Genomic DNA, 13,387 nt, shown 5'->3' on the forward strand with positions numbered 1-13,387 from the left:
TTTTTTTTTTTTCTCTTTACACGTGTATGCCTAAAGCCATGAAGCAGCTGTGCAGAATTCCACTGAAATCTTAGTGAAGGCATGTTGCTTTGTCCCCTGAGACATGCTGGAACTGCTAGTGTTTATTTATGGTTAATAAATTCACATGCAAGCCTATCTGAAAAGGTAAAATACACATCATAGCAGTCGTGTTTACAGACTGCACCAGCTCATGTGAATTTAGTCAAGTGATACCTGAGCAACCATTCTACTGGAGGTCTCTGCTACTTGTTTGTTGCCATTGCCTGTTATTCTTTTCTCTTTTTCTCTGCCTCTGTTTTTTGAATTTTCAGAAATCTTTCCAAGTGTTAACATCCCTAGAAAGATAGGATAAGTACTCTTTGCTCTGAACTGTCCATAATCAAAAGGTTTGATCTGGCATTTGTTGCTCAGAATTCAGTGCAGTTTCATCAAGTCATTTTTACCTTACGTGCTACTTTAAGTAATTGTGTTATACCTTTTGTTTTTTTGTTTGTTTGTTTTTTTTTTTTAATATTAGAATTAATTTAATGCAAATACTGTAGTATTTGCTAATTCCTGACAGCCAGGAAATAAAATTTATTTTAAAAACAATAGAGAAGTCTTGATAGGTTAAACTTGTAGGATTTTTCTGTATAGACAGTAAGTATTTAGTAATGAAAAAGAAGTAATTGTTATTCAAATTATTGTGAGGCATTTCTTTTTAGTGTCCCTTGAAGAACAGAACCTATTTACACATAGTACCTCTAAAAATAAGTTCAAGCCACATTTCCTTCTAGCTTAATCATATAACTATTTCTTATATAACTAATACAGGTTTCTGCAGCTAATTATCCATTCCAGCATTGTATGTATCAGAGGCTGAAACTGATCCTACAGTGGCCCTGCTAAGATCTGTATCACCCTGCTATCGATGCATGTTAATATAACATTATTTGATGAAATTCTGCATGTAGGTACAAAAAAGAACCTCAGTAAACCATTCTCTCACATATTTTTTAGTGTGTGTTTCTGTAAGTTAAAACTGTAGCTTTAAACCTGGTTTCTTTACTTTTTCATTATATCATGTCAAGTTCTGTTCCAGCCTGTAAAGGCAAATGAGAAGTCTTGAGTCCTCCCCCATTTACTTCAATGAGCCATGAAGATGAAAAACTACATGCAGTATAAAGCACATAGCTAAAAAAACAGGCAGTGCAAAACTAATAGTCTCAGTGGTGTGAACTTGGCCTTGTTTTATTCTTTATATCTCTTCCATACAGTGTTGAAATTAAGCTTTGCATTTAATGGTATGAGAAAAATGCCTCGTTAGATCTTTGCACAGTGGCATGTTTAATGTTTCTCTAATAATCTTGATTAGCTGCCTTTTAGGCTTTTTAATTATCTCAATGATGAAAAACAATCTTACAACCTCAAATTTTTCAACTTTTTTGAATTACACGAAATAATTCCTGTCCTTCATGAAGAATAATTTTGTGTCTTTCAAAAAATGGATGCCTGTGCCTAACATGGGCATTCAGTAATGTAGCTCTATAATCTCTATCTTCCAACAAACGTGAATAAAGTTTGCTTCTGTAGAGCAGAGTATATGAGCAGTAAATAAGTGAAGCTTATTGATGCTGGAATGTAGTTAATGGCACTGCAGACTAATGGAAAAAGGTTATTAGTAAAATTGTTAGTACTTGTTACAGGAAGGTAGCTAACACAAGTGAAGGTATTGAAATTGTTCTTTTCACTTAATGGTTGCTCTTCACATGTAATGCATATGTTTTTTTTCTTGTTATGCTCTAGACCCAGGTTGATGGACAGCTTTTCTTAATAAAACACCTTTTGATTCTTCGTGAACAAATTGCTCCTTTCCACACTGATTTCACCATTAAGGAAATTTCCCTGGACCTTAAGAAAACTAGAGGTACTGAGCAGTTGCTGGCCACAGAAAGGGATGAGATCATCCTCCATTCCTGTGCTAGCAGAAGTTCTGGGTTTATTTTATGTTCACCTGCAATGACCTGTACGCTTGTTTTAATCTCTTGTGCTTTGTTCTTATTTTCTCTGGAAAGAAAACCAACAAACTGACCAGCCAACAAACAACATTCTTTGATTGAGGGCAATTTGTGATGTATCTAACAAGTTCTTTATTTTTGTATGGAATGCATTCAATTGCTTGTTGCTGCTTATCTAACTTACTTATCCACTCCCTTTTAAAAATGTCAAAGTAATTTATGCTTCTGTTGCTCAGAAATGTTTTTACCCTTTTCTGGTCTTTTCAGTGAGTATGTTTTGTTATTGCAGTTTAGCAGGTCAGTTTTAAAAAAAACATAGTTGACTTGTCTACAACAAATTAAGTTTTCCTGGACTTTTCTGTGAGGTTTCATTTAGGAAAAAACTTCTCATGTTGCATGCCTGTAAGCAGTATTGGTTTTATGTAGCAATCATGTCTGCTGTAGGAAAAATAGGAAGTAATGGCCATAGTCATGGTTTTTAAAGTTGTACTGGGGTTCCTTAGTAAAAGGCAGAAAAAAACCCTTTCAATATAGCAAGGAACACTCGTGGACTACAAGAATAAAGGGAAGTACTACATGGGAAGTTTGGGGAAGGGAAGGCTCTGGGGAGACCTCATTGTGGCCTTCCAATACTTTACAGGAGCATAGAAAAGGAGGGGGAACAGCTGTTTACAAGGGTGGATAGTGATATGACGAGGGGGAATGGTTTTAAATTGAGACAGGGGAGGTTTAGGTTAGATATTAGGAGGAAGTTTTTCACTCAGAGGGTGGTGACGCACTGGAACAGGTTGCCCAAGGAGGTTGTGGATGCCCCATCCCTGGAGGCATTCAAGGCCAGGCTGGATGTGGCTCTGGGCAGCCTGGTCTGGTGGTTGGTGACCCTGCACATAGCAGGGGGGTTGAAACTAGATGATCACTGTGGTCCTTTTCAATCCAGGCCATTCTAAGTTTCTCCTCTTCCATTCTGAAAGAGAAAGCTGAACACATAACTTTTCTTCTGCGCTGCTTAATATGCTGCTGTTTTAACTTTGGAGCAAGCGATTCCTACACTAACCATTTCATCTGTTGCATTTGAACATCAATGAAACCATGTACCTGTTGAGTAGTTTCTAGTTGACTGGAGGTTAAAGGGTAAATACATCCTTTTGGTGTCCTGTCCTGGCTGACACACAAGTTTGTTCTCTGTCTGTATTTAACCGAATAAATTTTTGTGCCAGCCAGTGCTTTGCACACGGTAGTGGTAAGTAATGGAAAACACTTTTTTTTAATGTCAGATGAATGGATGCTGTTGGAAATATAGACCGTGCTTAATTCTTAATGTAGCATTACATAGGCCAGCAAGGCTTTTAGATTTGGGATGAGTTGTGGAAGTAAAATAAAACGGCTAATAAGAGTTCCGTTGTCTTCCAGCCAAGCTTTCTGCACATAGATTTTAATTTGAGATTTATATCTCAAACAGTGGTTAATGTAAAAGTCATGCTACCACCTTTTTTTTTTAATTAGTATAGTACTAAGGTAATTATAACTGGAAGATAGAGTAGGGAGAGGGGGTTTTCACAGTGACTAGCTTGTAAGCATCTAATGGTGAATTTAGGTACTTCTTGGAGTCAGAAGTAATTCAGAGAACAGAATGAATCTTTCCCTGCAGCCTCCTCTAAACTGCATAGGAGTGCAGATTCTTAGTTCAGTGCCTATGTGCCTGGCATTCCTTCCTTGTTTGATACTTTTGACAGCTCTTCTCATGCTCAAACATATCATCTTTCCGTCCCATTGTTTTATACAGCAACTGAAGCACAGAGTTATTTTTGAAATGGAAGAAAGCTGGTGGAGGCATAGGATTGTAAATAAGTGACACTGGGGCAACAAGCTACACTGGAACTATATTGATATGTTTTTTACCCTAATTTGACTAGATTTCAGATCAACAACATCTCCTGAATAGAATAGGACTAGTTTCAGGATGATGTGTTAATTGCAGGCATTGTTGCTTTTCCTGCTGTGACCATTGCTGATGATACGAAGTTGGGAGGATTGGCTGACACGCCCGAAGGCTGTGCTGCCATTCAGCGAGACCTGGACAGGCTGGAGAGCTGGGCAGTAAGGAACCAGATGAAGTTTAACAAAAGCAAGTGTAGAGTCTTGCACCTAGGGAGGAATAATTCCATGCACCGGTACAGGTTGGGGGATGACCTGCTGGAGAGGAGCTCTGTGGAGAGGGACCTGGGTGTCCTGGTGGACGACAGGTTGGCCATGAGCCAGCAGTGTGCCCTTGTGGCCAAAAAGGCCAATGGTATTCTGGGGTGCATTAAAAGGAGCGTGGCCAGCAGGTCGAGGGAGGTTATCCTCCCCCTCTACTCTGCCCTGGTAAGGCCTCATCTGGAGTACTGTGTCCAGTTCTGGGCTCCCCAGTACAAAAAAGACAGGGATCTCTTGGAAAGAGTCCAGCGGAGAGCCACAAAGATGGTGAAGGGCCTGGAGCATCTCCCCTATGAGGAAAGGCTAAGTGAGCTGGGTCTGTTTAGCCTTGAGAAGAGAAGACTGAGAGGGGACCTGATCCAGGTCTATAAATATCTAAGGTGTGGGGGGCAAAGTGGCGAGGCCAGACTCTTTTCAGCAGTGTGCAGAGACAGGACAAGGGGAAATGGCCAGAAGCTGGAGCATAGGAAGTTCCGCACCAATGTGCGCAAGAACTTCTTTACGGTGAGGGTGACGGAGCACTGGAACAGGCTGCCCAGGGAGGTTGTGGAGTCTCCTTCTCTGGAGATACTCAAGACCCGCCTGGACGCCTACCTGTGCGACCTGGTGTAGGGATCCTGCTTTGGCAGGGGGGTTGGACTCGATGATCTCTGGAGGTCCCTTCCAACCCCTACGATTCTGTGATTCTGTGATTCTGTGATTAACTTGAGTACATATGAACCTTGATGTTTTGTTGTTCAGTATTAACTAAAAAAATAAAGCACATGGGAAAAGAGTGCCAGTTCCCACTTGTTTTGTGCAACTGTACCTGGTTTTCCTGGGCAACAGGGTCTGCATATTGATTAAACTGCATATTGATTGACTATTTAAGTACGTAGCTTATGCAAGAGTCTTTCACTTGTAGATGCACAGAGCTCACACAGTTTGCATGCTGATAGCACTACAGTTGGTATCGGTCGTTGTTTAGTTTGGTGTAGTGTTTAATGATGTTCTCTTTTCAGATGATGAAATTCTTAGATTCAGATGTGCCGTATGTGCAATTAAAAAGGAGTGGATCAAGCTTTGTGTGTGTCTGTGCGTGGTGCAATTGTGTGTGAGCATGCATGCACACCTAGCAGTAGTGGGATCTGTAATGTTACAGTGGTCCTACTGGGACTAGACCATTTTATTCACTCATTGACTCATTCAGTTGTGTGTTTCTGGAATCGAATCCCTTTTACTTACAGTTTGAGTGACTTTATTCACAGATGCAGCATTTAAAATCCTGAACCCTAAGACAGTTTCAAGATTTTTTAGACTAAACAGCAACAACGCCTTGATACAGTTCTTACTGGAGGTAATATGGAGTCTTATTGCATTCATTAAAAAATGGTCATTTAAGTGGGTGGTGATGTCTGGCAAATAAAAAAGAGGGATTTGTTGTCTTCTGTTCCAGGGTACTCCAGAAATCAGAGAACACTATATTGACTCTAAGAAAGATGTCGATCGCCATCTGAAAGCAGCTTGTGAGCAGTTTATTCAGCAGCAAACCAAACAATTTATAGAGCAGCTGGAGGAGTTCATGACAAAGGTACAAGCATGACGTGTTGTGTGTTTGTTAACTGAAATACTGGCAGGTCAAGGGAATTAGTAGTTAAATTGGGTTTGGGAGATGGGTCCAATTAGCTGAAGGTAATGGCATTTCCCGTTTTAAAGTTGTGCTTCCTTTGAAATTCCAACAAGGAACTTTCCAGGCATTTTTGAGAGTTACAGATTAAAGGAACAAAGCATAGGTTGGTTTTAAAGGTAACTCTTAGAGTATTTAATCTAGAAGCTTTACCTGATTCATCGAGTTGGAACAGATCTATGAAAGTCAGCAGAAGCTTTTCTGTTTGCAGGAAAGGCACTACCCAACCTTGTCCAAATCTGTAAGCCTTGAATAAAGTTGTCAGGTCATGCCTGTTCTTAAGGGAAGTCTTAGAGTATGGCTTTTAACTTTGTTAAAGATTTCTGTCTTCGACATATTTTACACAAGGGGAGTGCTTGCTGAGCAGGACTTTCCTTCCAAGTCCTCTCTGTGACAAAAGATCCTGACAAAACTTAGGCATTCAAGGAAGATCAGGCAACTTAGGGGACAAGAACAAAAAAAGTGTCTTTTTAGAATGCCCTGATTTGTAAAACCTACTGTAGGGCTCAGGATTGGAAAACATCTTGAGATACAACAGGTCACTCTGTGTGCTTTTCTGGAAAATATGATGCAGATCTTTGTGTACTGAAGGATGTGTTTTTATACCATGAAGGCAACTCAGAAACTGGGGCTCCAGCACTGTAGCTGCCCAGAGAGGTTGTGGATGCCCCATCCCTGGAAGTGTTCAAGGCTAGATTAGATGGGGCCCTGGGCAGCCTGGTCTAGCATTAGGTGGGAAGGTTGGTGGCCCTGCATGTGGCAGGAGGGTTGGACATTCATGATCCTTGAAGTCCCTTCCAACCCTGACAATTCTGTGATTCTGTAATTCTGTATGAACATCAGAAGTATCCCAGCTGCTGGCTTTTGGAAAGGGATGCCTAAAAGATCTATAGATGGGTTATTGAGATGGATAGATGGTCCACATGATTCCAGTCATCCATTTGGGGAGCTTGACTAACCTGGTTAAATATAAATCTCTTTGCATCCTTAGGTGCTGAAGCATCCTAATTTAATCCTGTTTTGAATTGTATGTTCAAGAAAGGATTGTCATTCCATTTCTGTCAAGCTGCTTCCCCTGTCTATTGTTGAGTCAGTGCACGGAAAGGAGAGAGCAGAGGGGTTTGGTAAAACACAGTATCTAGGAGATGTGTGCAATTATTGTGTGGTCACTGTGTTGTGATTGCAACCTAAAGAAACAAACATCATTTTGTTGATTGTCGTTGTTTTAGGTGGCTGCTTTAAAAGCAATGGCTACTCAAGGAGGTCCCAAATACAGCCTTTCTCAGCAGCCGTGGGCACAACCAGGTATTTGCATTCTTTTACATTTATATTACTTCTGAGATTGTGATAGGCTAACAAAGCTGTGTTCATTTACTTGTTTGAGACTTCCATTGCAAACTCATCAGGTGGAGAAAAAGACCATTTCCATTCACCGTTTTTGGTAGAGCAGTATAAGCTGCATTATATGGGGCTAGAGTGTTCCAGTGTGTCATTTGCAGCTTTGCATGACTTCTAGAACAGAGCAGTTGGAAAAGTTGATCAGATTAATCTGCTTCATGAAACTGACTGATTTGGAAAAATTCTAAGTACTCTCAAGCTTTTTCTTGAAAATCTTGGCTTACATTTTTACCTGTATGCCCGTTTACATGCCATAAGATACTTCCAATAAGATATGCATTTAATTGGAGCACAGGATGAATGAATTGAGTATTTCTCAAGCTGTGACTGCTCTTGCATGAAAACAGCAATTCCACAAACAAATGAAGAATGTACTTAAGGGATTACTTGGTCACAATGAGATGAAGCTATTGCTGTTGTGGAAGGAAAGTGAGTCCGTACTGAAGCTTTTATTATCTGTACATTTGGTAACTTCTTCATTTTCAGAACTCATCTGTGAATGCTTTGTAGGAACATTTGGAGTAGTTCAGTGTTCCTGGGTTTTGCTTTGCTGTTCATATTACAAAATTGTGCTTCTGATGATGTTGAGAAATTGTTTGTTCTAATTCATACATTGGAACATTATGTGGCATCATATTCTTAAAATGCAAATCCAACCATATTTATTCACTAATCATTGCTGCTTCATGGGTCAGATGCTCTCAAGGGCTAACTTGATCTTCTGCTTGTTATTTCCTGCCTCGTCAAGGATATTCTTAATATTTGTCTGGAGATAATTGTGTACAGAGGCAGCAGATTTAAGCACATCTTCTGTTGCTTTTTGAGTCGTTTGTCTAGGAAACCAGGAGTAAGCAGGAGAAAATTCAGATACTGTAGAAATGGAGGAGAAAAAAAAGAAAAACAAAAAACCTTAAACATTAGTATATTAACTTTATGAATTTAAAGCTACAAAATGTATTTTTCCATTACCCTTTAAGCAAAGATCCTGTAAAACTGTTAAGATACCTAGCAATAAAGAAAGAAGGTCTTGTCTGAGTGGATTCCTGTGTGGTTGATTTTAAAATTCAGATGTCTGTGCAAGCTTTCCTTGTGCAGATTACATCAGATGGGCAGTAAAGGAGAATTTGTGATATGCTGTTCTCTGTACCAGCACAATTTATTCCCCAGTAGTTTCTTTTCTCTGGCAGTTTTCTGCATGGGTGGGAATCTATAGAACTTTGTTTCTTTCCTGAAGTCGCAAGGCTGTGACTTGAGGAATCTCAGGAGGATGTGGTGGCTGGTAGAAATGGGTTGGATGCTGTTTCTGTAGAGAAGGTGGGGCTGATGTCTTGAGTAGGTCCTGAGAGACCAACAGCATGTGTGGCATATTGTGGGCACATGATGGAATGAAGCTGTGCTGGCCATTTACCCCCTCATCCTCTTTCAGTCCACCCTGTGGTTATGGTCAGCCCCAATAAAGTAGAGATGATGTTCTGGAATGTAGATTTTTAACTAGCAGAATGCCATCGCACTTCATTAAGTGTGTTTACTTTTACTTTCAGCAAAGATCAACGATATGGTCTCTTCCACTTACAAGACAATAAAAACAAAACTGCAGTCAACGTTACGAAGCATGTCACTATACTTGTCCAATAAAGATACAGAGTTCATTTTGTTCAAGCCAGTTAGGGTGAGTAGTGCTACACAGACATCAGCATGCTTTTCTGTAGGTCTTGGGCTTTCCTTTAGTTAAGACTTTAAGTACATTTTGTGAGATTGTTCACCTTGGATTTCTGTATGCATACTTACATGTATAATATATCTCTATAAGTAGACATATGTATAGATGTAGGGAGTGTGTAATGTATCATTACATTGCACTGTTGTCAACATTGATCACACAAACTTCATTAACATCAACAAAAAAGAATTCCCCATACTGAAAATGAATATAATATCTCAGCAGCAACAAAAAAAAATGTATGCAGGCACACATACACACATACTCTTGTTTATGTCTGTATGGGTTTTCCTAGGCTAGCAGTGCAGCCAAACACAGACAAATGCCAAGCACACATAGCAGTGAACATAGTATTGCAATCACTGTGGTATCCCTGATGAAAAACCTATTGAAAAGGCCTGTGAAATAAAAAAAAATATATCCATGGTTTGTTTTATCTTAAAAAGAATCCTGTACTGCTGTCTTGTATTCAGCCTGTGCAATGGACATTGCAAGGAAGCGACTGGATTCTGTTCATTCTGCCACTTGGTCTGAGCTTGGTCTGTTACACGTGGGCACTGGAGGTGGAGAGACTGGTACAGATTCAATGGCAGACCCAATATAAGGAAGAACCAGTCTTGAGTTTTAGGTTTTCAGGTTAAGTCTGTAGGATATGGTGTTTCAACTTAGTACATGTTACCTGAAATTTCTGTATTGAGCCAGCCTGGACTCCTTGTGACTATTTGTTGTGTTTTAAGAGTAAATGTGTTCATCTTCAGCCACTTCTCTCTGTCTGGTCACTTCAGTAGCTATTCCATATACATCACACTTATTGTAGTTAATGTTTGACTTGAGTTTTCTGGGTGGGTTTTTGTGGTTTTGTTCTTTTTTTTTAATTTTAATTTTTTTTTTCTTTTCTTTAAAAGAATAACATCCAGCAAATGTTCCAGAAACTCCATGCTTTGTTAAAGGAAGAATTTAGTAATGAGGATCTCCAGATTATAGCTTGTCCTTCAATGGAACAGGTCTGTACTGAATATATTAAAGCTCTCAGATTTATCAGGTGCTCTTTCATGTGTCTTTTTCAAACATTAACTTTTCATTTTTAGTACTTTTTAGCATTCTGTATCTTTTTGTTTTTTTTCTAAATCCGCCTTAATCCTGGGTGATTAAATTCAGGGCTTTATCTGAACCGTCAGCTCTCAATTAAAAGTTTCTTGTTTGGTTGTTTTTCTATGAATATCCAATAGAGTTTTTTATAAATTGGAGGTGGTGATTTATGTTGTTGGGGATTGGGTTCTACAACATCATGGCAGAGGCTTGCCTTTTTTGGGCATTGCCTTTTCAGAGAGATGCCACAGCTTGTGAATAAGCTTTAACAAAACCTGTGCATGTGAAGGTAGTCGTGCTTTTGACAAATGCAACAAGCAGCAGCTTTAACATTTGGGAAGCAGAGTAAAGAATTATAAGGGTTCATTTGAAGTAAATTGCACTGGGGAAATGTGCAGATTTCTATGGAAATGTAACCATGCATAATAAGATCTTTAGTCTCAGCGATGATTGGGGTTGAGAATTCTCCATTTTAGGATGCTCTGACACAAACCAAGTCAGTTTTTAAAAATCTCTCTTTGACCTTAATGATCCAGGGAATGTGGATGGAATCTTGATTGTTGCAGGCTGCCAATCATTAAACAGATAATCAAGCTGATGTGCTAGAGGAGTTTGTCTGCAGCGAATGTGGCCTCAGGGGTGTGTGATAACTATCCTGGAGCACAGAGTGGGAGTGATGCACTGGAAGGAGGTGGTGTGATCCTAGAGGAGTTGGCTTCTTCCAACATTGTTTATCTATTTAAAGGTGAAAACGTGAGGCAGATCTTGAACGTAGTTGTTCTGTCTAATGTAGGCTTTCATAGAATCATAGAATGGCCTGGGATGGAAAGGACCACAGTGATCATCTAGTTTCTATGCTATGTGCAGCATCACCAACCAGCAGACCAGGCTGCCCAGAGCCACATCCAGCCTGGCCTTGAATGCCTCCAGGGATGGGGCATCCACAACCTCCTTGGGCAACCTGTTCCAGTGTGTCACCACCCTCTGTGTGAAAAACTTCCTCCTGATATTTAACCTAAACCTCCCCTGTCTCAGTTTAAAACCATTCCCCCTTGTCCTGTCACTATCCCCTGTCGTAAACAGCCGTTCCCCCTCCTGTTTATATGCTTCCTTCAAATATTTCACTTTGTCTTTCAGGTGAACTTACTTCTGTCGATATCCAAGTAGCTGGTAAGGCTGCTATTTAAGCATCCTTGGCTGAATGACAAGCAGTGAAGGGGATGTGAAGACGTTTGCTTGAAGTAAATGAAGGATTTCCTCCCCCGTGCAGTCCAGTCTGCATTAAGACCCTCCAGGCTGCTTAACCCCGTTTTAGGAAAATGTTAAAAATCAGTTTTATTGATTTGCTAAAGGTCTTCCTATTTGCTAGCTTGAGAAGGGGGGAGAAAGAACACAAAACAAATCCTTTGCTGATTACTCTTATGGATGCTCAGTTAACTGCCTTCTCCAAGTATTCTCAAATTTGGAGTCCTGTTTTTTGATGTAAAAAGCTTTCATACTTTAAGCTGATTAATACAGTGAAAAACAGCACTTTCAAAAACACTGGAAATGAAATGCAGGAATCAAATGGGAGCAGCAGTAGGTATTTTGCGAGGCTTGGAGATGGCACGTTGCTATGACCATTTGACTTAAGCAGGCATGCTCCAATTGTAACACCTGTGAGGATCCTGGTAATTCACTCTGTGCTCGAACATAATTCAGAGGCTTTCAGTTGAGAAGACTGTTTTCCACATCTGAAGCACTTGTTGAAACACTGGGTGTGCTGTTCTTGTACTGTTGTGATTGGGAGCCCTGAGGTCTGACCTGAAGGTTCATGCTCTGGCCTTACTCCATGTAAAGAATCTCAGATTCTTGGATTTGCAATGGAAAGCTGTGCAATACAATTTCTGTTGGTTCTGAAGGGACTGTGTGTTTTCAGCTGCTTTACAACAAAGCTTAGCATTGAGATTCTCAAGTACTTTGAGTTTTAGGTTAGCAGTGTGTTTGTTGCCTTACAGAGATTAAACGAAGGTGTTGCTTTGTTCACGGTGGACACTGGGACTGCCTCTGTGTGCTGGACTGAATGCTAGTGGAGCTGTAAAGGGGATGCCAGGAATGAATGTGCAAGCACTGTCAAATCCTTGTTGTAAGCAGGGGGATCAGTAACTGGTGAACAGTGCGCTCTGGTCAGTACACACTGATAATAATTTGGGAAAGCTGGTTGCAAACCACTCTGTCATTAATGGAATGAAACACTAAAAGCAGCTTCAGAGTATCTCAGTGTGTAAGCCTTTATTGTGCAGCAGTGAGAAGGAAACATTTGGTGAAGTGCGTGGCAGATTTTTAACTTATTTGTAAAAACTCTTCAGAAGTTTTAATTAAGTAGGCACTTCCATGCACATCAGTGGTGGTTTTGATTTAATGTTTTTCCTGTAATAAATCATATGGCTGGAGACTAAAGTGGTGTGATTTAGAGCTACCGTGAGGAGTGGTGCAGCAGTGGTGCTGAGGTACATAAATGGTACTCATAGGACCCAACATGACCCTTAAAATTAACGAGAGGAATTAATGAAGACGAAAACTTGCCCTTTCTTTTTACTCATGTAGAATTGCAGGCTGTAAAATAATGTCCAGTGCATTGTAATATATGTATATTTGTTTTTTTATAAAGTTTTACAGAAGGATTGCATGGTCACTGTACAAAGCCATGGATGACTTCATACATTGTACAGACAAGTTGTGAAGGGTAAACCTTTGCAGTAGTCATTCTTGCGTTTGGGGTCTTTTCTCTCCTGGAATACCCAGACAGCTCTAGGACAGCTGGTTGGAAGATTAGAAGAGCTATCAGTTTATACAGCCTGTTTGCTAAACGAACATTTGTTTAAACATGTACAGTTTCAGATATTTACGTTTACAAATAGTGTAAATACTTTCAAAAGATTAACTTAAGATGCTTTATATTATCTGACTAGAAACTTGCTGTTTTTAATTTTTTTAAATAAAAATGTTGCCTCCTATTTTGGTCAAAGAGTAAAGCTTTATTCTGTATCCTGAGGCTTGTCTGTCAAGATAACTGTAACACAGAGACAATAAACACCCTGTAAGCACAGGCGGGGAGTGTGTTACTGAGAAGTGGTGTTCCTTTTTAGCAGTAAGAGAATTGACTTCATTTGGCACAGATGTAGACCTGAGTGCTGAACATACAGCTAACTGTTGAAGTAATCTCTCATTATGGTTATAATAAAGTAAATTTGTATTTTCTTTACTGACAGATTTGTATCTTCTTTACTGACAAATGGTCTTGTGTGACTGAATGGTCTC

General features: G+C 39.8%; 1 protein-coding gene across 1 annotated transcript in view; it reads left to right on the top strand.

Moving 5' to 3' along the window:
- Positions 1-13,337, top strand: part of COG3 (component of oligomeric golgi complex 3) — a 34,575-nt gene extending 21,238 nt beyond the window's left edge. Inside the window, exons 17-23 of the mRNA XM_031615634.2 lie at positions 1,807-1,927; positions 5,462-5,550; positions 5,650-5,784; positions 7,110-7,185; positions 8,820-8,947; positions 9,904-10,002; positions 11,225-13,337. Of these exons, the coding sequence (XP_031471494.2) occupies positions 1,807-1,927; positions 5,462-5,550; positions 5,650-5,784; positions 7,110-7,185; positions 8,820-8,947; positions 9,904-10,002; positions 11,225-11,254 (678 nt within the window). The 3' untranslated portion in view covers positions 11,255-13,337. The remainder of the gene's footprint in view (positions 1-1,806; positions 1,928-5,461; positions 5,551-5,649; positions 5,785-7,109; positions 7,186-8,819; positions 8,948-9,903; positions 10,003-11,224) is intronic.
- The last annotated feature ends 50 nt before the right edge of the window (positions 13,338-13,387 follow it).

This window comes from Phasianus colchicus, chromosome 1 (genome assembly GCF_987193195.1).
Source record: "Phasianus colchicus chromosome 1, bPhaCol1.hap1.1, whole genome shotgun sequence".
Classification (NCBI taxonomy): Eukaryota; Metazoa; Chordata; class Aves; order Galliformes; family Phasianidae; genus Phasianus; species Phasianus colchicus.